Source organism: Stegodyphus dumicola, chromosome 2 (genome assembly GCF_044657685.1).
Source record: "Stegodyphus dumicola isolate Sdum_Otavi_A_Nest chromosome 2, ASM4465768v1".
Classification (NCBI taxonomy): Eukaryota; Metazoa; Arthropoda; class Arachnida; order Araneae; family Eresidae; genus Stegodyphus; species Stegodyphus dumicola.
Window position 1 is genome coordinate 147,596,553 of NC_140769.1, and position 27,250 is coordinate 147,623,802.

The 27,250-nt window shown below is 31.6% G+C and overlaps 1 protein-coding gene across 2 annotated transcripts in view; it reads left to right on the forward strand.

Moving 5' to 3' along the window:
• Nucleotides 1-27,250, forward strand: part of LOC118193940 (uncharacterized) — a 173,229-nt gene that overhangs the window by 75,235 nt on the left and 70,744 nt on the right. The window contains exons 1-5 of one of the 2 annotated variants that reach the window (XM_085811227.1): nt 14,570-14,730; nt 14,967-15,136; nt 17,465-17,570; nt 20,035-20,135; nt 26,777-26,938. In XM_085811227.1, coding sequence (XP_085667353.1) covers nt 15,008-15,136; nt 17,465-17,570; nt 20,035-20,135; nt 26,777-26,938 — 498 coding nt within the window. In that variant the 5' untranslated portion in view covers nt 14,570-14,730; nt 14,967-15,007. Of the gene's footprint in view, nt 1-14,569; nt 14,731-14,966; nt 15,137-17,464; nt 17,571-20,034; nt 20,136-26,776; nt 26,939-27,250 lie in introns of those variants that run through there. The other variant, XM_085811226.1, reaches the window with a different exon arrangement.

A 27,250-nucleotide genomic window follows, 5' to 3' on the forward strand; every position in this document is an offset into this window, starting at 1 on the left:
CTGACAAATGACTCCTATATAGTTATGATAACATTACACGAAATATTGAGTAGAGTTCCAAATAATGATTTAAAATAGTAATTAACATAAAAGACCTAACACAAATAATTTTAAGATAGAAATTTCAAACTGACATTGCTTAATAATGAACTTTTACAGCATTTTTGACATTTAACTTCTCATAGATAATAAATAAAATTACACACAAATAATTATACAAAATAGGTAATAATGACAGAAAGTCCATATAATGATCTACTATAGTCACCAACTTAAAAAATTTTAACGCATTTTTAATATGTCATAAGAAAGACAACACTTTTTTGAAAAGCATTATTTTAATTAAACATTGGAACCACGCAGTCCTGCGCACATGTATAACATTTTGATTTATCATGAGCATGACACATAATAAGTAAATAAAATTTTCACAAAGTACGAAACACATTTCTCTTTTAACTGAACTGTACTCTTAAGGAAAATGAAGTATGGAATGCTTAGAACACTCAGGGCCACAGTTCCTCATTTCCCCACGCATTAACCAAAATATACATGTACTTTAAAATCAGTTAAACAAATTTTTAACTGAACTGTAAGAAAAATGAAGTATGGAATGCTTAGAACACTCAGGGCCACAGTTCCTCATTTCCCCACGCATTAACCAAAATATACATGTACTTTAAAATCAGTTAAACAAATTTAAATGTTAGTATTCAAAGAGGAATACTTCACAAATTAGATGAAAGAAAGGTACACAAGGAACTTGAGTGATAAATACAGAAAAGCATGTAAGGACCGAGAAAAAGATGTATTCGTGGAGAACTTTTTTAAGATAAACTTGCTCTATTTTTGCACATGGGTTACATTTTGCATTTCAGATTAAGGAAACATTCAAGATAATTCCTGTATAACTAAAGATTTTAATCACACTTGTTAGTAATGTAATTTATTAGAACAGTCACAGACATATAGGACAAGTATGCCATTTCCAAGGAAAACAATTTTCCCAAGCCAGACTTTAACAGTGAAATATAAAATGGAATAAGAAAATCCCATATTTCAAACAAAATTAGTATCTGAGTATGCAAAAACATGAACAAGAAACGAATATTTTTTTTGAAAATGTTCCGAATGTTTTAAGTCAGGACTAGTTTCATGAACAGAGAATGAAAAATAATGATGAATTTTTAATTTTATTTTGTCTGTAGTACATTTACTTATGCTAAAATCTTCCATTTGGTTGACTGTACTTTACATTTAGACGCAAGTTGATAAATCAGAGTGAATTTGTGTTTTAAAGCTTCAGATTCAGAAATATTACAACTTCAGAAACAGTACAACTCAAAAGCAAAAAGATTAAAACGACAAGAGAATATACTGCAAGCAAGCGAACGTGATAAATGACATTTTTGGGCCGATTTTCATGAATTCATAGATCGGGTGCAAAATTTTAATGCGCTGTATATGAACTATTTTTCAAATGTATTACGATAACTGTTTTCCAACTATACATAGACTTTAAGTAAACATTTCATGTTAATTTACCATTTTTCCTGAGATTTATCTACGTATTTACTAAATTTTTGCATTTTGTTTATAACTATAATGCCAAAAGGACATAAGAGAACATTTGTTTCTTGAAAATGTATATATTTTTTACCCAACTGTTATTTCTTTCATAGCTTTGAAGTAACCTATTAAACACATAGTTATCATGTATTGACCAGACAGCCGTTGGTCTTGCCAATGTCTGAGGGAAATCTCAAAGCTAAAGAATTTAAGTAATATTTTACCAGTACGGAGAACTTCTTACGGCGTTTTTGATGAAAATTGACCGAATTTAGTAGTTCATTACTAACCTAGGAGCCTTTAAAGATTTTTATTCGAAAAAAACACACTCAGAAATTATCATCAAGATTTTCCATACATATATATTTTTTCTACTTTTCATTTCCAATGTAATATGATTCATTGCCAGATAGCTAAATGTTTGTTATTTTTTTCGCATATGAATGCATTTCGTATCTCACATAAGCTCATTACATATGATTTAACAAAATTACAAACGAGTTAGAAGTTAAGTGAATATTTCCTGAAATACTGTACATTTCATTTCGGAAACTTTACATGAGTATCTTCATTTTGAATTCTTTAGTGTTCCTTTTCCTGCATCCAAACTACATTTGGAGTAAAAAATTTTCAGTTTGGGTGAAAGTTATTTACGGATGGCTGTGATGTGTTCGTGTTTTCATAAACCATTTTTTGAGTAGTACCTTATCGATAACCTTTTGAACACTTTGAATATTACGGCCACTGCAAATCATTGAATTTTCAAATATTTTCTTATTTATCTTTTACAAGCCCTTGTAAAGATTTGGGAACAAATTTTTATTAAATAGTTATATTGTATGATTTAATAACTTTTTACACGTTTGGAAGATTTAACTTCAACAACACTACCACACTGAATCAGAAATTAAGAAAAGAAATGGAATTTTTTATCTTAGTTTACTACAAGAATAGATAAATTTTCTCTAATGTATTCGAATGTAGTAGATAATGGAGACTTTTAACACAGATCATACAGAATATTTTCTCTAAGTCCCCAAAAATTGCATTGTCATAGATTTTTCTCATAAAGTCTATTTCTTTCTTAAAAGAAGTTTATATACTTATTTCATTAAAAACATATCTAAGAAAATATTTCTCACTCATAAGAAAATCAGCGCTTGTTTCTTTACCAAATTTGTACTTTCTGGCTTCATTCTACTGAAACGAAAACATTCATCACTTATTGCGAAAAAAAATGTTATACTTTTTTATTAATTTTTCATACCACAGTATTATCTTTGAAAATATTTTCCTAGTCCACTGCTAATATATTGCTAATTTTCGTAAGTGACAAAAAAACTCAGTTTAGAAACTTTTTTACTTAAAACCTTGTATTGCATTGCGGAACCGGGGCCATGCTTTCATTTTTTATTACATATCATGCGAATATTTTAAAAAAAGCATATTTTTCCCTTCTGTTAGCATAATTTTAACCAACATTTTACTATTACAGAGACTTATTTAGTAAAATGTCAAGTGTTAAATTGAACGTTTCATTACTAATTTTGAAGATTCTGGATATATCCTACTTAAAAGTTCATAACCGATTAGCAAAATAATTTATATATGTACTTCGTTGTGCTCTTGGTTAATTTTTAAATCGTTGTTCAACTATAGCACTTGATTTCTAGTGAATTATCGAAATGATTATTTACTTTCCGCTTTTTCCGAAGAATTTCGTAGACACATATGTTCAGTACAGAAAATTTTCCTAACTTACCAGTCTCATTACCAAAATAGAAAACATGCAAAAATTTCCTAAAAATTTATATATATATATATATATATATATATATTTTTTTTTTTTACAAACATTTACACGAATACCCACATTTTATTATTTAATGTGTATTTTCCTATATTAGAACTAAAATTTCGAACAAAAATTTTTAAATAATGTTATGTTCCGTAAAATTTTTGTATTTGTGATGTCATCTTTTTTTCGCAAACGTTTTGAGAGTGCTCTCGGTAGTCGTTTAGACATTTTGAAACTGTTTTCTTATTGCTATTGGAAACTATTTTATCTTTGCTATTGGTATATGCCTATGAATTCTCGGTACTTTCTGGTTTATGTTATGAAATATTTAAATACTTAAAAATATATTTGTAGATCGTCTATGTTAACACTTGTGATAGATTTCCTGGATAATTTTTTTTTGGAAAATGTATTTTATTTTATTCACGTGAATGAAACTGATGTTTTCTTAAAATTTTATTATTCAGAGTATTAGTCAATTATGACAAAATGCCTGATTTGTTCTCTTTTTAGTCAACTTTCATATGAACTTCAGGATTCCAAATCTCTCACGTAACTGTAATTTTTCCTATCGGTAGTAGGAAGACAAATGGAATACATGAAGGTTATGCAAACATAAGGTAAAAATCTGGAAGTAAAAGAAATTCTTCAGATCTAGGCAATTCAGTAGAATATGCAAATATTCATCCTATTCGAAGCTTATTTTTGGAATTGCATAGCAAATAAAGTGTAAATTTAACAAAAAGAGATATAATGAAAATCATGTACTATGCAAAATCTGAACGATAATTATGCAAAACTAGTTATATGGCAGTTTTTCGTAAAAAGAGGTTCCAGCGAAAGAATTATGCCAGCAATCTCCTGGAAACCTAAGTGAGCCCCTGATCATTGCTCTTACAAAAGTTAAGTAGAATTGTAAATTTTACGTAAGAGCGAAAATCAAACGCCCACTTAGAGTTTCAAGAGATTGCTGGCATGTTTCTTTCGCTGGAACCGCCAGCAGTCTCCTGAACATGCCAGCAATCTCCTGATTTTCGCTCTTACGTAGAATTTACAATTCTACTTAACATTTGTAAGAGCAAAGATCAGGTGCTCACTTAGGTTTCCAGGAGATTGCTGGCATAATTCTTTCGCTGGAACCTCTTTTTACGAAAAACTGCCATATAACTAGTTTTGCATAATTATCGTTCAGATTTTGCATAGTACATGATTTTCATTATATCTCTTTTTGTTAAATTTACACTTTATTTGCTATGCAATTCTAAAAATAAGCTTCGAATAGGATGAATATTTGCATATTCTACTGAATTGCCTAGATCTGAAGAATTTCTTTTACTTCCAGATTTTTACCTTATGTCTGCATAATCTGCATGTATTCCATCTGTCTTCCTACTACCGATAGGAAAAATTACAGTTACGTGAGAGATTTGGAATCCTGAAGTTCATATGAAAGTTGACTAAAAAGAGAACAAATCAGGCATTTTGTCATAATTGACTAATACTCTGAATAATAAAATTTTAAGAAAACATCAGTTTCATTCACATGATTAAAATAAAATACATTTTCCAAAAAAAAAAAAATTATCCAGGAAATCTATCACAAGTGTCAACATAGACGATCTACAAATATATTTTTAAGTATTTAAATATTTCATAACATAAACCAGAAAGTATCGAGAATTCATAGGCATATACCAACAGCAAATATAAAATAGTTTCCAATAGCAAAGAGAAAACAGTTTCAAAATGTCTAAACGACTACCGAGAGCACTCTCAAAACGTTTGCGAAAAAAATATGACATCACAAATACAAAAATTTTACGGAATATAACATTATTTAAAAATTTTTGTTCGAAATTTTAGTTCTAATGTAGGAAAATACACATTAAATAATAAAATGTGGGTATTCGTGTAAATGTTTGTAAAAAAAAAATAAAAATAAAATATATATATATATATATATATATATATATAAATTTTTAGGAAATTTTTGCATGTTTTCTATTTTGGTAATGATACTGGTAAGTTAGGAAAATTTTCTGTACTGAACATATGTGTCTACGAAATTCTTTGGAAAAAGCGGAAAGTAAATAATCATTTCGATAATTCACTAGAAATCAAGTGCTATAGTTGAACAACGATTTAAAAATTAACCAAGAGCACAACGAAGTACATATATAAATTATTTTGCTAATCGGTTATGAACTTTTAAGTAGGATATATCCAGAATCTTCAAAATTAGTAATGAAACGTTCAATTTAACACTTGAGATTTTACTAAATAAGTCTCTGTAATAGTAAAATGTTGGTTAAAATTGTGCTAACAGAAGGGAAAAATATGCTTTTTTTTAAAATATTCGCATGATATGTAATAAAAAATGAAAGCATGGCCTCGGTTCCGCAATGCAATACAAGGTTTTAAGTAAAAAAGTTTCTAAACTGAGTTTTTTTGTCACTTACGAAAATTAGCAATATATTAGCAGTGGACTAGGAAAATATTTTCAAAGATAATACTGTGGTATGAAAAATTAATCAAAAAGAATAACATTTTTCTTCGCAATAAGTGATGAATGTTTTCGTTTCAGTAGAATGAAGCCAGAAAGTACAAATTTGGTAAAGAAACAAGCGCTGATTTTCTTATGAGTGGGAAATATTTTCTTAGATATGTTTCTAATGAAATTAGTATATAAACTTCTTTTAAGAAAGAAATAGACTTTATGAGAAAAATCTATGACAATGCAATTTTTGGGGACTAAGAGAAAATATTCTGTATGATCTGTGTTAAAAGTCTCCATTATCTACTACATTCGAATACATTAGAGAAAATTTATCTATTCTTGTAGTAAACTAAGATAAAAAATTCCATTTCTTTTCTTAATTTCTGATTCAGTGTGGTAGTGTTGTTGAAGTTAAATCTTCCAAACGTGTAAAAAGTTATTAAATCATACAATATAACTATTTAATAAAAATTTGTTCCCAAATCTTTACAAGGGCTTGTAAAAGATAAATAAGAAAATATTTGAAAATTCAATGATTTGCAGTGGCCGTAATATTCAAAGTGTTCAAAAGGTTATCGATAAGGTACTACTCAAAAAATGGTTTATGAAAACACGAACACATCACAGCCACCCGTAAATAACTTTCGCCCAAACTGAAAATTTTTTACTCCAAATGTAGTTTGGATGCAGGAAAAGGAACACTAAAGAATTCAAAATGAAGATACTCATGTAAAGTTTCCGAAATGAAATGTACAGTATTTCAGGAAATATTCACTTAACTTCTAACTCGTTTGTAATTTTGTTAAATCATATGTAATGAGCTTATGTGAGATACGAAATGCATTCATATGCGAAAAAAATAACAAACATTTAGCTATCTGGCAATGAATCATATTACATTGGAAATGAAAAGTAGAAAAAATATATATGTATGGAAAATCTTGATGATAATTTCTGAGTGTGTTTTTTTCGAATAAAAATCTTTAAAGGCTCCTAGGTTAGTAATGAACTACTAAATTCGGTCAATTTTCATCAAAAACGCCGTAAGAAGTTCTCCGTACTGGTAAAATATTACTTAAATTCTTTAGCTTTGAGATTTCCCTCAGACATTGGCAAGACCAACGGCTGTCTGGTCAATACATGATAACTATGTGTTTAATAGGTTACTTCAAAGCTATGAAAGAAATAACAGTTGGGTAAAAAATATATACATTTTCAAGAAACAAATGTTCTCTTATGTCCTTTTGGCATTATAGTTATAAACAAAATGCAAAAATTTAGTAAATACGTAGATAAATCTCAGGAAAAATGGTAAATTAACATGAAATGTTTACTTAAAGTCTATGTATAGTTGGAAAACAGTTATCGTAATACATTTGAAAAATAGTTCATATACAGCGCATTAAAATTTTGCACCCGATCTATGAATTCATGAAAATCGGCCCAAAAATGTCATTTATCACGTTCGCTTGCTTGCAGTATATTCTCTTGTCGTTTTAATCTTTTTGCTTTTGAGTTGTACTGTTTCTGAAGTTGTAATATTTCTGAATCTGAAGCTTTAAAACACAAATTCACTCTGATTTATCAACTTGCGTCTAAATGTAAAGTACAGTCAACCAAATGGAAGATTTTAGCATAAGTAAATGTACTACAGACAAAATAAAATTAAAAATTCATCATTATTTTTCATTCTCTGTTCATGAAACTAGTCCTGACTTAAAACATTCGGAACATTTTCAAAAAAAATATTCGTTTCTTGTTCATGTTTTTGCATACTCAGATACTAATTTTGTTTGAAATATGGGATTTTCTTATTCCATTTTATATTTCACTGTTAAAGTCTGGCTTGGGAAAATTGTTTTCCTTGGAAATGGCATACTTGTCCTATATGTCTGTGACTGTTCTAATAAATTACATTACTAACAAGTGTGATTAAAATCTTTAGTTATACAGGAATTATCTTGAATGTTTCCTTAATCTGAAATGCAAAATGTAACCCATGTGCAAAAATAGAGCAAGTTTATCTTAAAAAAGTTCTCCACGAATACATCTTTTTCTCGGTCCTTACATGCTTTTCTGTATTTATCACTCAAGTTCCTTGTGTACCTTTCTTTCATCTAATTTGTGAAGTATTCCTCTTTGAATACTAACATTTAAATTTGTTTAACTGATTTTAAAGTACATGTATATTTTGGTTAATGCGTGGGGAAATGAGGAACTGTGGCCCTGAGTGTTCTAAGCATTCCATACTTCATTTTCCTTAAGAGTACAGTTCAGTTAAAAGAGAAATGTGTTTCGTACTTTGTGAAAATTTTATTTACTTATTATGTGTCATGCTCATGATAAATCAAAATGTTATACATGTGCGCAGGACTGCGTGGTTCCAATGTTTAATTAAAATAATGCTTTTCAAAAAAGTGTGGTCTTTCTTATGACATATTAAAAATGCGTTAAAATTTTTTAAGTTGGTGACTATAGTAGATCATTATATGGACTTTCTGTCATTATTACCTATTTTGTATAATTATTTGTGTGTAATTTTATTTATTATCTATGAGAAGTTAAATGTCAAAAATGCTGTAAAAGTTCATTATTAAGCAATGTCAGTTTGAAATTTCTATCTTAAAATTATTTGTGTTAGGTCTTTTATGTTAATTACTATTTTAAATCATTATTTGGAACTCTACTCAATATTTCGTGTAATGTTATCATAACTATATAGGAGTCATTTGTCAGGTATGATAAATTAAATTTCGTTCTCAAAAGGCTGTAAGAGTTCAGTGTTAAATAAATTATTGACAATGTGAAATATGGGTCTTTTTCAGTTAAATTACAATGAATACGTTAAAAATATTCCAAGTTAACAAATTTTTATATTCCAAATTTGGAAAAAGGCGATAAAGTTTCATTTCCATGGCTGAATATTAATTCCATGTGTATTATAGACATTAAGTTCTCCTTCACAAAATGTGACTATAATTCAAATTTAAAATAATACGTTACAATGTGGATATTCTTCTCTGTAGTTAAAATATAATTCAATCTTCTGTACCTTGTTAAGAGAGTTAGGCTGTGATAAGTTCAAATAGAGTAGTGTTTATAAAGTTCTGCGGTAAATGGAGGAATCATATTAAGAATCCGAGTGACGTTTTCACATGAAGAAAAAATCAAGGTTCAGTGTATGTTTGGTGAATTAAGTAGGATGTGTGCAAGAAAATACAAGATATTTTTGTAAAATATTTCAAAGAGTTAGTAAAATTTGTGTTAGTAGTATAAATGAATCTTACTGAATAAAAAGGAGTGTTCTGAATATATATGTATAAATGTCTGTAGAGTAAAATAAGAAGAAATGAAGTACTATTGGTACGTATCTAAACTTAACTGGGTAGAAATGCTCCATGCATTGGTTTGAGTGGGCTTCATACCATGAAAATTTATTGCTCCTTATAAGATTTGTTTAAAGTTAGTAAGTCTTACAATAAAGAAACATGTGTAAGTCTGTATTTATTATGGGAAAAAGGAATCAGAAATACAGCATGAATCTGTTTTATAAGTTAAATTATAAGGATAAATGTGTAAATGGAAAGTGTAAAAATTACATTTGTCAGACATAGTTTGGTGAATCCTTTGAAAGATGTGTAAAAGGGAATCAACAAAGTTTTGTATAGTTGGCCAAAACGTTAATACAGTCATTAATAGTTAGTACAATACATTAGAAGGAAAAGTTCTGAGTATCGCCAACTTAGTAGTCAAAAAGTAAGAAATGTAGTATTCCAGTTAAACTATATAGAATGAACATTGTTATATTGGTTTAAAGTTACAGAAAATATTATCTAGTGAAGTTATATGCATGTAAATTCCAGCTTAAAATTTCAAAGACGAAGAAATGTAGGTAAGTTTACTTTTGGAGAAATGGAAGTGTAACATGATGTTGTATTTAAAACAAGGGAAAAAGTTAAGGGTAAAATAAAAATGTAACAAAAAAAATTTAAAGGAAAGGGAAAAAATAATAAAATTTACTTTTGGAAGTAAAATGCATAAGGGAAAAAACGAAAAAAAAAATTCCATTTGTGTAAACAAAAAACTCAAAAAAAAAAATTAAACTTATGAAACTAAATATTACTTTTGTAAAAAAATAAAGTTAAAATGTAGTAACACTTTTTTTTAAAATAAAAAGCGAAAAAGAAAATTAAATTTGTAAAAATAGATATTACTTTTGTAAAAAAAAAGGTTTCAAGAAAAAAACATTTTAAAGTAAAAAAGTTAAATGTAAATAAAAAAAATAAAAATAAAAATACAGAAAAGGAATAAATTTGAAAAAAAATTGCAAAATAAAAAAGTGAAAAGGAAAAAAATAAATTCGTAAAAATAAAATATTACTTTTGTAAAACCAAAAAAAGGAAATTAAATAAAAAAAAAAATAAAGTAAAAATACGATAAGGAATAAATTTGAAAAAAAGAAAAAAAAAAACTTTTGCAAAGTAAAAAGAAAATGTGAATTCACTTTCGTAGAAATAAACGTCAATTTGCGAAAGTTAAAAATAAAATTTATGTTTGTAAAAGGAAAGACATATTAAATCAAAAATTAATAAATTAACTAATAACTTAAAAAAATAGTAAGAATAAGATGAAAAATGAAAACATTGGCTGAAATAAGATTAGATATTCTTAGCGAAATGCTGATTGGTTGTTAAGATTGTATACGTTCGCCAGGGCAGATGTAGAAAGCGTGAAGCGGTTTCGGCATGCTGCAACGTGAAAGAGATGACGTTTGCCAGTTTCCCCCTCAGCCTATTGACGTCATTGTGATTTTCGCTGCAAACGGAAAAATAACACGTTGATAACATGAAGGGCTTAGCCGAGCGGTAAAGCGCTAGACTCCCATCCCAGAGATAGCGAGTTCGAATCTTAGCTGTGGAGTTATTTTTAAAATTCAGGGAAAATGATACTAAATTCAATAAAAATTAATTAAAGGTAATAATTAAAATAATGTCGCACTAAATAATTAAAATACTTATTAAAATGAGTAAATAATTAAAAATTAATGACATATTAAATAATTAAAAACAAGAAAAAATAAAAACTTTGAAAAGATCGTTGCCACACCATAAAAACGAAACTTTGATGATGTCATTCCGCCCACGTCATTCCTTCCATCTACGTCACTTCCGGTTGTCGTGTGATTCAAGATGGCGGCGACCACGCCCCTTTTCTGTGACGTCACTTCCGCCGGCCGGTTACGGGCGCTTACTACTCACGTATCTAAAATCATGAAGAAATATATAATATTCCAAAAAATGAATCCCAAAAATTTTTTAAAGAATTTTTAAGACCAGAGTAATTTACATAAATGAATAATTGTTGAGCAGGCAGGAGACAGATCTTATCAAGGGGAAGTAGCCTCCAAACCTAACTCTTCAATTACTCAATTCGTGTTTCGTCATCCATATAGGCAAAGGTATAGTAATATTCAAAACCAAAAGTAAAACCAAATGTTGTGAATTACTAAAATTGAAATTTAAACTAGTAGGAATTTTGAGAAATTTAGCAAGTAAATTGACTAAAAATTAAAATATTAATTAAATATAAATTGCCAATATAATTAAAAGTAGAAAACCAAACTAATTTAGAAACTCTTGCCTATTGGATTATACGAACAGAGAATGTTTGTTAAATATATATATAACAACAGAGTAACAGAGTGCATATATATATATATATATTACTCGGCTCAGTGAGCTCAGTTTCTTTATTCTTATATGTTTGTAAATGGAGCATTTTTTGCTTTAAAAGTGATTGAATATGCCTTTAGTTAACCTGAATGCGATAGTTGTGTGATTATCAACAATTTAAAAGTTTTTTTAAGTGCGGCTAAGCCTAATTTTTGATTATCATGGCGGCCATGTTTGTTTACATTTCAAACTTAGCAGAATAGTGGATTTGTTGCCAATCTAGAGAAACTAAGCTTCGCAACAACAAAGTAACGTCTTCCTTTATTATTGCGATTTAAATTATGCTAAATCCAGTCTGGAATTATCATTTTAAGTTATTAACTTGTTTTTGCATAAAAACTGTAATTTAATCGTAAAATTGTTTTTTTAATTGCTTTAAATGTACTTGGTGTTTTATGTTTTCTTATATCTTTCAAATTTTAATAAAAATATTTTGAATTTTTATGTATTTTTGCCTTGCCGCGAAGTGAGAACTGAATTAATGATTAGCGCATCGGCGCGGAATCATTTGCGAAAAACGTTTTCTTTTCTTTTTTTTTTTTTTTTTTTTTTCTTTTTTTTTTTTTCTTTTTTTTTTTTTGTGTGTGTGTGTAGAGACATTAGGATATATTTTTAAAGCACGAGTGATGAAAAATGAGCAACGCCTTCGCCGGAAATCGAACCACGGAGCTCTAGAATAGCGTCCAGACCTCTAGCTTGCAGCCATTGTACCACGAAAGCACGCTAAGAAGGCGGGGAGAAATACCTTTTTGAAGGTATCCTGGGTGAGGAGAATCATCATCCTCCACCCTTTTAGTTCGGGAGCCACTGTAGAGACATTGGGATGTATTTTTAATAGCAGGAGTGATGAAAAATGAGCAACGCCTTCGCCGGGAATCAAACCAAAGACCTCTGGATTTTGCGTCCAGCGTGCAGACGACCACACCACGAAGGCACGCTAAGAAGGAGGAAGAAATACCTTACATTTGTTTACGATATAATTTTTGTGCAATTTGAGTTATAAAATGAATGAGATGTAACGCTGTTAAGTGAATCTAGCGCTGATGTGTCGCTATGGTACATAAATATAGTGAACTTTAAACAGTGCATTTATTATATTATGGTTTATGCGCTATCGACGAAGTAGATTTAATTCAACATTCGTTAACTGTTAATTCAATAAGTTTAAATGAAACGCAGCGAAAAATGCGTATAATTTAATATCGCCTGCAAGGAAGTCATGTGATATACACATCAAAATTTTTAAGAATATTTTAATTCGAATGAACCACATAGTACGGATGGTGGTGTCCACGCCCGCACACCTACGATGTGCATTAAAATGTGTAAAAAACAAACACGCCGAAGTCCGAGCATGCTTCTAAAAACTTCTCAAATACGTCTTTAGGTTTAGTCGCAAGAATTCTCTCGTGAAGTTCCACCTTCATGTGCACAGTTGACCAAAAGGGATTCGGACACAATGATAAAATAAGCACTGAAAAACGACAAATATTTGATGGTACTCAAAAACAAAGTAAAAATATTTATTGACTTTTTTCAGAGGTCAAAACATACATAATATGCACGAAAATTGATATTTTGGATTATCCGCGTTTTTCAGTTATCCGTGGTATTCGCTCGGATAATTAACAGCAGATATTATTAACACCTTTTCAGGACATGTGACAATCCTAATCGCTCTTTCTGCGTGATTCATCAATTCATTTTTACATTATTTTGTGGGACGACAGATTTTCTTCTAATCAGATGAGATATAGCGAACCAAACGCTTAGTTCCTTGAATGTCGTTACAACCATGAAAGTCAGGGCTGATAATTCTTTCTCTGTGTTCATCAGTTAATTTTTTGCACTATTTTATGAGACGATTCATTTTCTTCTAATCAGATCGGATATAGCGAACCAAACACTCAGTTCCTTTAATTTCGTTACAGCGGGGTTGGATGTTACAGCAATGCTCGTCAGAGCTGATAATTCCTTCCGTGTTATTCATCAATTATTTTTTATATTATTTTGTGAGACGACGGATTTTCTTCTTATCAGATCGGATACAGCGAACACTCTATCTAATCAGATCGGATATAGCATTCAGTTTCTTGAATATCGCTATAGCAGAGCTTGTCAGGGCTGATCATTCTTTCTGTGTGATTCATCAGTTAATTTTTGCACTATTTTATGAGCCTATGCATTTTCTTCTAAACAGATCGGATATAGCGAACCAAACACTTAGTTCCTTGAGTATCGTCATAGCGGAGTTGGACGTTATAGCAGAGCTCGTCAGGGCTGATCAGTCCTTCTGGGTGATTCATCAATTATTTTTTACATTATTTTGTGAGACGACGGATTTCCTTCTTATCAGATCGGATACAGCGAACACTCTATTTAATCAGATCGGATGTAGCACTCAGTTCCTTGAATATCGTTATAGCGGAGTTGGACGTCATAGCAGAGCTCGTCGGGGCTGAACATTCTGTCTGCGTGATTCATCAGTTAATTTTTGTACTATTTTGTGAGACGATGCATTTTCTTCTAATCAGATCCGATATAGGGAACCAAACACTCAGTTCCTTGAATATCGTTATAGCGAGGTTGGACGCTATAGCAGAGATTGTCAGCGCTGATAATTTTTTCTGTGTGTTCATCAGTTAATTTTTGCACTATTTTGTGAGACGATGCATTTTCTTCTAATCAGATCGGATACAGCGAACTTAAACCCTCGGTTCCTTGAAGTTCGTTGTAGAGGGGCTATAGTGTATTTAAAAATAATTATATTAATCGCAATGTAATTATTTTTAAATACACATAATTATATCATATATGTAGAATTTGACTTGATTCACAGCATGAGAGCACGAAGTAATATTTAAATGGTTTATTTAATAGAAAGAAATAAAAGTATATAAAGAAAAGTATATAAAGATGAAGTTAACGGTATGCAGGATTAACATAATGATGTAAAGGCATAACATCGAAAGCACAATTAAAGTTCATAAACTCTTGAAGACGTGTGAGCCGTCTGCTCACGTCTGCCTTCCACTCTCGACCAGGTCTCAGCGCTGTCTGGGATGATTCTTACTGCGCTGGGTGATGCTATACTGATGACGTCATAACGGGCAATTCTCATTCAGCATTGGACGGTATGATTTCCCACATATATATTATATGAATAATTATATTAAATACATAATTATATTTTATTGTATTTAAAAATAATTATATTACTATTTATTGTAGTATTATAATATATTATAATTATTAATAATTAATATAATTAAATAATTATATTAATTAGTAATAATTATTATAATATTATTAATTTATATTACTCGTCATCTCATCTCTAACATTATTAAAATGCATTTGTATTTCCTAGGTTCTGGGAAGACGACACTACTGAATGCATTAAGCGGTCGAATGAAAGCTGACAATGGAATAATCACACTCAACGGCGAATTGCTGAACAAAGAGCTGCGCAGGCGCATCTGCTACGTCCTGCAGCAGGACATCTTTATGCCAAATCTTACACTCCGCCAGACTTTAAAAGTGAGTTGCTCGCCTTTTTTTTTTTCTGTCTCGAAACAGTATTCCAACAAGAATACATATCAATATTAATATTACAATCTATATATATAAAGAAGAAAGTTTGTGTGTTTGTTCTGTAATAACTCAGTCACTACTACAGCTATCGTCGCCAAACTTTCTACGCTTCTTTTTTTGGTTCCTAGCAAAGGTCGGCGCCCACTTTTTTCCAAAAATGAGTAGCTAAAATGAGAGGTATTAATTAAAAAATAGAGAAACAATAATTTTCTCCCTCATTTTTCCCAGTGGCACCAGTCTCGCCAGTGGAGATGAAAATCTCCTTTATTTCGAAAGTTGTTGCCACTGCTCGCTTTCAAATCATAATGTTTGTTAATAAAAAATTTCCAAATTTTACAATGAAAACAAACAAACAAAAAAAAAAAAAAAAAAAAAAAAAAGAGTATTGCCAAACATTAAATACATTATTCCAGATTCCAAAAATTCTTGGGAAGCCATTTCGACTGTTCGTACATAAGTGAAATATTGGATTGAACTTAAGCTTTTACTACCATTTGATTAGAAAGACGAAAATCATTAAAAACTGCCTGGCATTTTTTGCTGATATAATGAGAAAGAATTAGCTTATTTTTCTATGGAAATTTTTTATGTGGATTTCACATCGTGCGAGACTGAAAAATTTCTGACTATGAATCGGAATTTTTGCATTTATTAGAGCAGGATTACAGCGGTAGCGTTCTCTCTGTTGTTAGATGCATTACTCTCAATCTATGTTAACTAACTAAAAAAAAGTCGAGTACTTCTGCTAGTACCTAATAAAATAGTTTCATTTCTTACTCCCTATAATTTGAATCTCGCCCATTCATATTATTATTTCTTCAATTCCTTTGGCCTCAAATCATCCATAATTATTTAGGCAAGCCGAAATGTGCAGTGGGCTCGTCAAAATCGTAAACGGAACGTCGGTTTGCATTTGCTTCGTCGTGAATGTATCGGTTTTCGTATTAGGCTGGCATAAAGTTCAACAGTTGACTTTTGCAGATTCGTCTTTGTTAGTTAGATGAAAACAATCATTAGATGGACGAATTTTAAATCATTCTCTGAACACATTGAGGCCGGGGAAAATGGCGCGAGAATTTTAAATATCGTTTGAAAAGTTTTGGTTTTAACATTTTCTAAATTCTTTGTAGCATTTATAGGTTTATTTGAAAATTATTAATTATGAATTTCAGTTTTTAGTCTTTGTGAAAATTAGCTCTAAATTTCTTACTTTATGCCTTTACTGATAATTTTTCATCAGCTTAATAAGCGAAAATACTAGGCAATTTTATATTTGGTTTAAAAAATTGTTTTGTAATGATGGCATATATTGTGATATACTGGGTGTACCGTAAATGTTGCGACTAAGTTCTACGGCGGGTAGAGCACATCATAAAGATTAAGAAATAAACAGGAAACTATTTCCCGGAAATGTCAGGGGTACGTGGTAGCAGAGGTAGAAGAGGGAAAGCAACAAAAGTGATTCATTTGAAACCTTTATTGGACATGAATACAAATGGTGTACGACAGCTTGAAAGTTACAACAGATGTTCGAAGTTTGTACCATCAGACGCCAAAATGCCGGACAACGAAGGACCATTTGAATGCCACGAATCATTTGATCTTTCTACACCAGGTTCTTTCCGATTTGCTTGACGATGTTCCACCAAATATGAGGCGCAACATATGATTCCAACATGAGGGGGCACCTGCTCATTTTGGACTGGATGTTCGTAGCCATATGAACAGATCTTGATTTTTTTTTTTTTTTTTTTTTTTTTTTTTTTTTTTTTTTGGTGGGAAGCCATCAAAAGTGTTGTAACCCTATTGTGTCTGAAATGGATCTTGTGGCAAGACTCGCCTGCGCAGCTGCTACAATAAGAGAAACTACCGGTGTGTTTGAACATGTCCGGCAATCGATGGTCCGTCGTTGTTGGGCATGTTTGACGTCTGATGGTGCAAACTTCGAGCATCTGCTGTAACATTCAAGCTGTCGTACACCATGTTTCCATGTTCAATAAATGTTTCAGATTAATCGCTCTTGTTTCTTTTCCCATCTTCCACCTCTGCTGCCACTTACCCCTGACACTTCCGGCCATGGGGTTTTATGAAATTCTTAATTCTTGCGATGTGCCCTACCTCCGCTAGAAGTCTGTCGCAACATTTACGGGACACACTGTATAGGCATATCCATAGATATATATTGTGATATAACCCATAATCCCTCATATTTTTAATGTGTAATATTTCACGGCCTGTAAAAAATCAACATTCCTATTATTTAACGTTTTACAGTTCTGTGCTTTGCTACGACTGCCAGCCTGTATGACGGAAAGAGAGAAGCTGGATTACGTCGACCACCTCGCTCAAGTCCTGGACTTGCGACACTGTCTCGACACTCGTAAGTCTCCACTCGCATTATATACAAATTCCTCTCGTGTGGTTTGGTGGAAGGGGAGAGGGGTGGGAAACCCTCGGACCCGTGAGCCGCATAGCCATGTCATACTGGGACATCCCGCCCACATAGATCTGACAAAGAATATTTCTATGACCTATAAACCTGTCTCACACAACAAAACTGTAATATATACGGACGACTCACGCACGGAATTAGGGACCGGAAGTGCTTACTGTGCCGTACAAAACAATCAGCTACTAAATACTTGGACTAGAGGACTGAATATCAATAACACGGTTTTTCAAGCTGAACTGTCAGCACTGAAAGCAGCCATCAAACTAGCTACCAATCTGAGAATCGACAGTGCAGTGATATTTAGAGATTCAGCCCCCAGTCTTTCGGCAATACAAGAACAAAATAATTAAAGCGAGCTAGTGAACAACGCCTGCTAACAAACTGACAACTGCACCAAAGACCTACGCTCTGCTGGGGCCCAGCACACGTTGGCGTTCAGGGTAATGAGCAAGCAGACGAACCAGCGAAACAAACTGCGAACAATATCTCACAACAGGAATACCCGATAAAACTAGCAGCATCATATCTGGAAAAAAAAAATCGCATCAGCAAAACTGAAAACAATGTGACAGAACAAATGGGCTGAGGACACAACAGGACGCAGAGCGTTTAAATTTTATCCAAAAGTAAACTTCAAGCTTAAAACTTGCAATAGCTACATAACTCAATTTCTTACGGGGCACGGCCCTTTTCCGAGTTATCTTAAGAGATTTAATCTCCATACCTCGGATAACTACAGCTGCGGTGAAGTTGGGGATCCAGATCATTTCCTGTTTCACTGCAGTAATACTTCTCAAACACATTTGAAAAAAAAACCGAGGAAAATAACTGGCACTTGTAATTTGAAAATTTATTAGAAAATAAAACCACATTTAACAAACTTTCACAGACCATTAAAGTATTTGTGCATCAGAATATGCCGGTTGAGACTAAACTCTTTCTGCCTTTCTTTTCTTGGTCAAACCTGTTACCTATATATTTTATCAGAAATTCTGTTGTAGAATCCCGAATGAGTATTATTTTACTGTATCTGTATAATATATTCTTAATAACGTTTATAATACTGTGATTGTGTTAGTACTAAAATACTAATACTAATTTACTAATTCCCCCCTAAAAACACATCTAGAGTTATTAATCTAATCACATCTAGTGTTAGTTGATCAATCAAATCATTTTATATTTTGTTTGATTCCCTAGTTTTCAATATTATTTATATATATATTAATATTACGTCTAATTTATAACTAGAAATTATTTTGTTCTATATTTAATTATTGGGTTCATACCTTCATTGTGCATATTGTGTCTATGTAATCAGTAGCATATCTGTTGTATTTTAAGGAATGTATAGTAATATATTTTCCTTATTTTTTATTTATTTCGTTTGTTTGTTTGTTTTGTTTTAAAGAAAGTAGAAAGTAGATGTTATCCTCTACAAGTCCTATAGGCAAATTTATTATTCTCTGTTCAACAATTATGTAACTTCTAATGTTATGTAGCTATAGTTTTATAATAAGTGCATTTAATTTTGGTCATTTGAATATATTGATTTTAATCGATTCTTTTGCAACTATTAGTTTATATAAAAGTGTGAATCTGATATTTAATTCATAACAGGATCTATTAACTTTGTGCATTTGTAAATTTTGTATTTAATTAATAATGTGCTCTGTTAACCCTTTTGCGGGATAACGGGATTTGTTAACCCTGTGCAATTGTAAATTTCGTATTTAATTAATAACGTGCTATGTTAACCCTTTTGCAAAGTAACCTCTAGAAACTGTTTAGTAAAATGAATCTTAGCAATTTCCACCAAACAGGAAATTTAACTGCTAAGTAAATCATAACAAATAGCTGTATTTAACATCCTAGCATTGAGAAGGTATTGTATTATAATGTAAAAATTTCTATGTAAAACTGTATGTATATGTGGCGCTGTCACCTTTTGGAGAATTGTTAAAAATGCCATCCTGCCTGCCACGGATAGCAGATTTTAGATGGAATCTGCCAACATGATAATTAGACCGAGAGACTTGTTAAGTCCTAGGGTCGGTCGTCATATTGGTAGTGTTTCCGGGGTGGTCTCCATCAAAATCGCACTGTCACCTGTTAAGTTCTCAAAGCTGTTGCCAACGACAGAAGTAATCTTCCTGTCATATAAATCAAATGAATCCTCACAAAGGAACCGCAAATTTCATTAGCAGAAGAGAAAAATTATCCGAAAGTTAAATTTCTAAAACGACAATATAGTTAATAATTTAGTCAGATCAAGTGAAATCAGATCACGTTTGTCCAAAAAAACTGTCCTTGATCATCGTATTTGAAAGTTAATTAAGGTTATTTACATTTTAACTGCACAGTTAATACAGAAGTTTTTTTTCCCTTTTAGGTATGGGTGACACCATGAAAAGAGGATTGTCCGGAGGGGAGAAAAAGAGAGCCAATATCGCTTGCGAGTTGCTCACAAATCCCTCACTTCTGCTGATCGATGTGAGAAAATTAGAATTACAGGGAGTGCTTACACATTTTTAGAATGATTTCGATAATAAATTTTAAAAAAATAAATGATTTGGATTTAAATTTCTGGAAAGAGCTTATTATCTGAAATTAGAAATATCGCCTGCTGTTTTTAAATTTATATTCTATTAATATGTGGCATGTAAACAAACTGTGGATTGAAGGATATGTTTTTTTGCGCTTTCCAAAGAGAAATATTCCTTTCCACCATTCAGAAACGTTGTGAAACTATGCTATTAAAATCTTAAGCGAAATATAAGCAGCATTACTAATCGGAAAGGGAAAAACCGTCAGTGATGATTTCTACCTGGAAAGAAGGTGCGGAACGAATATCTGAACATGGTACGCACTGTATCTAAAGTTAATTGTTAGTAAAAAAAAAGAAAATTCGAAGCAGAAATCAATTGAAAATTATTTAAATACATCCGTGACAACAATAAATAAAGTTATAAACCGAGATTTACTGTTTAGAGAAACTAAAGAAAGTTGAGATCCTGGATGAAGCATGATTAGCGTATGAAGCATGATAAAATGACTGCAACAAAAAAAGACAACATTATTTATTATCGAAAGAGAAGAGAAACAACAAAATTTACACGGCGGGAAAAAAAAAAAAAAAAAAAAAAAAATGGAGAAGAAAAGAGAGAGAGAGAAGAAGAAGAACGAAACACAGTTTTTTGCATCCCGTTCTACTGGGCCGATTGACGAAATTCAATTTGCGATTTTCATATTTCGAAAGCGTGACTTAGGATATGTATTAAGACTTACAAATAGCACTGTTCTAATATACGTATTTTGACACAAAATCGGACTTTTTCAGAAATAACATGCCAACTTTCTTCCATATTTCGATTCTACGACTCAAATTATGCCAAACTGCTCAGTTTTGCAAAACTCGCACGAGTAGTTTTTAGAAAATTAGCTCTCAAAATTTTAGCTCCTCTATGTTAATTGAATAATATTCATATCTCTTTTTTTATTGAACTTACCTTTTCCAGAATTCGAAATTTAGATTCATTCTAAATAAAATTCGCCCGTTTTTATGATTTATTTTTAAAATTTGTATTCTTAAATAATTTTTATAAATTTTTCGAAAAAAAATTTTAAATTATAACATATACAATTTTTAACATTATCTTAAAGTAGACGCACAAATGCAAAAAATTTTTTATTCAAAATTTTATGAGATATACATGAATTTATATACTGGTGCGTTTTGAAATTTGACATATTTGTTATAAGCAGTAATAACGCCAAATGTGGCTTACGCACTTCGTTAAAATTATTTGTAAGTACGAACGATGACTTTTTAAACCGCTCGTCTGCAATTTAAAAAAAAAAAAAAAAAAAAAAAAAAAAGGAAAAGGAAATAGGTTGCTGTAAATTAAGGATTTCGCCAAGTGAATTATTCTTGGCACAAACTGAAAAAAAATGCTCGAAGATAAATTTTTGAATTTCTCCGTAAATTTCAAAACCAAATTTTATAAAAATTTAACAGTTAGGCATAATTTGAGCCGTAGAATCGAAATATAGAAAAAAAAAAGCGGCACGTCATTTTAAAACAAGTCCGATTTTGTGTCAAAATACCAAAATTGTGTATTGGAACAATGCTATATATAAATCTAAATTTAAACAAATTTAAATTTTAACAAACATGTATATACGTAAAAAAGCAAATTTAAGGTTTTAAGGTTAAAATAATTAAAAAATGTGCAAACATATAAAAGATTTAATTTTCGAACTAATCTACAATATCATTTAAATTCAAATAGCATAAGCAAATCAAGTGCAAAACCAAACTATGAAAATAAATTCACCAATTTAGCAAATTAAAATTAATCTAAAAAAATTTTTTAAATGCATAAGTGAATGACTGTTGAGCAGGCAGGAGACAGACTTATCAAGGGGATGTTGCCTCCAAACCTAACACTCCAATCATTCAATTCGTGTTTCGTCATTCATGCAGGCAAGGGTAAAAGTCAAAACCAAAAGTAAAGAGTGAAGAATGTCCAAAAAGAAATACCAATAAAGTGGTACCTTTAGAAATTATCAATTAAAAATTAAAGTTCTAAAAGGAAAATAACAATGAAGTTTTTTGAGAAATAAGCAATGTAAAGTCAAGTATTCAATTAAACTTTAAAAAAAAAAATTTTTTTCAGAAAAATTAATTTAGAAACCAATGCATTTTAGAAATCCTTGTCTACAGAAACCTCCCCGACACGAATATGCATATCAATAAAAAGAAGCTAAAAAGGAACTAGACATAATTTATATAAACCATAAGAAACGAAAAGAACTAATTCATAATTTTAAAAAAACAAATATATACATAAAAATATAATTTCATATCTAGAAAATACTTAAATACTACATAAAAAAATATTTAAAAAAATACTTAAAGCAAGTAAATAGTAAGTTTTAATTCTAACTTACCTACTATATTAGTGTTGGGGTCTGCAAAAGTATTTTCAAAGTGATGTAAGTGTGTTCTTCAAATTATATAGATGGCGCTTATGTAAGTAAAGTTGAGTGCCAAGCTGCTATCTATGTTATATTAAAAATTTTTTGCAAACTTTAATATAAATATTTAAATATAAATCTAGAAAAAATTAAATATCCTAAAAGTATGTAATTCAAGTTTTAATTTTAACTGATCAACTATTTATGGTAGGGAGTTAAGTAGCTGAGCCAATCAAGAGATGTAAGTTTGCTTTGTAAATATTATAAAAAGAGTACTAATTGAAGTAAAGTAGAGTTACGTGGTTATTGTGAATTAGTAAATGTAAACTGTTTGTAATGTGGAATGTGTGTTCTATTGCAAAAATGTGTAATATACATCGTAAGTCGCGCTTTTGGGACATGAAAAACACAATCTGAATTTCGTCAATCCGACTAGTTAGTAGAACGGGAGACCCCCTCCTTTTTTTGTTGAGTGTACAAACTTGATTGCGGCGATGCAAAGAAAGTTTCACTGAAGGGTTTATGATGATTGTCGCAAGATTCTTTTACAACGGGAAAATAATCAAGTAAGGAGAGCGGGGAAAAATGTTAAAATCACCCCAACATACTATCAAGAGAAAGTTTTACGTCCGATATTCACAGAAGAAATTCCATTTCTTTAACCCAATAACTTCCAAACAGTGAAACTTCATCATGACGAAGTAACAAGTCATATTTCGAAAAGTAACACTGTGTTCTTTGAGAAAATGAAGAGTGATACAGATAACGCACATATACTTTTTAATGTATGCCTGCGATGTCTCCTGACGTTTCACACATGGATTATTCTCTTTTGGTCTCTCCAAAAAAGCTCTTTCTAAGTGCAAACCCACCACAGTGGATAGACTCTAGAAAGTAATGGTAGAAGAAGAGAAATCATACCCCGGAAAATTTTACGAAATGCGCTTCGATCATAGAGATCACAATACAGACTTACAGTCCATAAACATCAAAGAAATATTCTTAACATTTCAAACATTAATTAAAAATGGCTCCGAACGAAAATCGTTCTAAAAACATGTAAACACCCTCTATATTGTTCTTTCGAAAGTGGGTATAATGCATAGCTATTATCTAGGTACTTGTGTATTATTGCAACAACTTTGGCACAGTTTGGCAAATTTTACGAAAAAAAAAGACAATTAATATTTTTTTGTAAGAAACTATGTGTAGCATGCGTGTTATTACAGTAAATGCACGTCGCATAGCGTGGTCGCCGCAAATGTTACCATTCATTTTTTTAGAACATTATTATAATATATTATACAGTATATTGTTACCGAATTGCTCAAATTCCGCCCGTTTGTATACGAAAATATGGAAAACACGTCCCTAGCCGGAATCCACATATGAAGCCCTCTTTTTGTTTTGTTTTCGCTTTCTGTGTTTTGCGAATATCTGTTTTCGGAGTTACCATGTCCACAGGGTTCGTATGGTCCTTAAGAGTCCGTAGGTTTTTCTGAAAAAGTCCTTAATTTCGCCCCAAATCGCAAAAGGTCCTTAATTTGAATCCTCTGAAATTTCTGTCTGTTTTTACGACTGTCGTTTTGAGTGTGAATAATCATTTTGGAGGAATATTTTCGGCGATTCACTGACAAATAGTGTTATAATATGAATGGGTGCATGGGTTATAATGTGTTCCTATTTCTAATATAAACGGTGAGATACTCCAGTTTCTGGGGAAGAAATAAAAAATAATCTGTTGACGCTAGAGGCGTCATCTCTGAAAAATATGTAATACTTTGTGTTTTAAAGAGATGACGCAAATGTTTGTTTATAGCACCACTTTGCGGCCACTTGTTATCGAGTTTTGAGTTGTAGAGACATTAGGTAATTTCGAAGCAGGAGAGATAAAAAATGAGCAACGCCTTTGCCGGGAATCGAACCACGGACCTCTGGAATACGCGCCCAGCGTGTAGACCACTACACTACGAAGGCATGCTAAGAAGGCGGGAGAAATACCTTATATACTCGACTTTCTAAAGGGCAATTGGGGTTTTAGGGGACCCAATTGCCAAATCCCGGTGGTGAAGAATCATCATTTACCATCTTTTTAGTTCGGGCGCCAATGTAGTGACATTAAGGTTTTTTGGAAGCAGGAGTGATGAAAAATGAGCAAAGCAACGCCCTCGCCGGGAATCGAACCACGGACTTCTGGAATACGCGCCCAGCGTGCAGACCACTACACCACGAAGGCACGCTAAGAAGGCTAGATAGAGAAATACCTTATAGAGTGTGTTCTGAGACGCCGCCAAGAGATGTGATTTAAGTATGCGGCTTTTTGAATCATTAATAAATTTTCATATACAGTCCATTTTTGAGTTCATATGTAAAGTGATTTATTTAATTATGAGTTTAACGGAGCTATCGACGGGTTTATAAGCATTCCGAAACTATGTCATTTTTTCTAACGAAGAGCTTTTAAGCAACTTTTCTCTTTTGGGGATGTAAATTCTTTTATTAAACGGTTCTTAATTTGGCGACTTATCATTATTTTGGCGGTTTTAAGATCAATATCTATCGAAAATTTTTAATTCCGAGATATCTGTGAATTTTTCGACAACTTTTTAGAACATTATAATATTAATAAATTTGATCAAAATGATGATAATATACGCGATATGATAATATAGTGAAACTTTCGAAATTATTTCATTTTTTCTAATGAAGAGCTCTTGAACAAATTTGCGCTTTTAGGGATGTGAATTCTTTTATTAAACGATTATAAATTTGGTGATTTTAAGATCACTTTCTATAAAAAAATTTAATTCAGAGATCTAGGAATTTTTGGCGATTTTTTAAACGTTATAACATTGATAGATTTCACTAAAATAATGGTAGTATATCGAAATTATATTTAAGAAATAGGACTAAAATAAAACATTTTTATTTTTCGCTGCAATATTATAAAGTGAAATTACTTTCCATTTTGGTGACTTATTATACAGTATATTGAATCTGAAAAATAAACAAGGTAATAAAAGCCATAAAGCATAATTTACGAAAGAATCGAAACAATTCGTAGCAAAAGCAAAAGAGCTATATAATTAATTTAAAATGTCTTCTTTTTAATTTTTTCCCATGTAATTGTCTCGGAATATTCAGAATTCACAGAATATGCATCCGTTTTTCTCTAAAAAAATTAATTTTACACTTTCTCTTTCTCTCTTTCTTTTTTTTAAGCCTAAAGGGTTTATCGTTACCAAAAATGTAAGGCCAAATTTTAAGAATCTGCCTAATTCTGGCAACCACACATATAAACAATTTTCCGGTAAATATGCTTATAACAATCCTTCAGTCGAGCAATCGTCGCCATTTTTCCATGCATTCGTTTAGCTGTATTCCAAATTCGAACGGTTTTTATAAACAAACCGTATTAACTTTTTCCTGTGAATTTAATTTCAAAATGTGTATTTTTGGAATTTCCCAGCAATGGAAATTTTGGTTTCGTTTGGTTTATGTGATTACGGCTAAGTTACGAGCGCTACCTGCCTAAGGGGAAGGATGCCTTCGTGGAGGACTTTCTAAAAGAAACTTGCTCGTATACACGTTACACATGAGAAAAACCACGAAAACGACCATTTAGCCAGCTCGTTTTCGCGATTCGAACCTCGGACCTAGCTACTAGTGTTCAGTGACTTTAAAGTTCGGCCGCTGGTAACCCTGGAAATTTTGGAATTTACTAGCTATCTGTCTAAGGGGAGAGATGCCTTTGTAGACAAACTTTTAGGAGAAAATGGCTCGTATACACGTTACACATAGGAAAAACCATTAAAACACCCATGCAGCTAGCCCATTCGAGGGATTTGAACCTAGGACCGAACAACCAGTGTTCAGCGGGAGGGGGAGGGGAGGTATCACGTTATTCTTATTTAACAATTAAAAAATGTATTTTAAAACTTCTAACGCACGTTGACTTTTCGTATGTTAATTTTGTTTGCGGACTTCGATAGTTTAGGAATCTTTTTTAAAAATGTGGCGATAATCACCCGTTTGCATCCGATAAGCAAATTTACATTTTTGATCTGTAAAAAATAGCCAAATTGCGCCAAAGTGGTCGGCTTTAATACGTAAGTACAGAAAGACTTTTTGCTCAATTCATGTTGTATTTTCAGGAACCAACGACGGGGCTCGACTCCAGTGCTGCGTATTCACTGATGATGATGCTGAAACAGTATGCCGCAGAGGAAAGGAAGACTGTAGTGGTTACAGTGCACCAGCCATCCAGTCAGATATTCCACACGTTCGACAGGATACTGCTTCTTTGCAGAGGACAGGTAAGAGCAATGCTAGGCAAATATATCCTTAACCGCAGAGGCCGAAACAGTTTTTTAAGCCCAAAGAGATGTTAGCCCAGAAAAGCATAAATGTCAAGAGGTATAGCCATGAGGCATAAAATACCGGAATTCCGGAGTTTCGTTCACACCTGCGAGACAGAGTCTAAGCCGTAGCTAATTAAAGATCAATTTGCTCATGCGTGGATGTGTCTACAGCTTTCCCGCCCTGCTTTCCTCTTCAGGTTTCGCGCGTTCGCTCTGATTGGTCGACGCTTATACCAAGTCGATACAAAGTCGGAAATTTCGAACTTT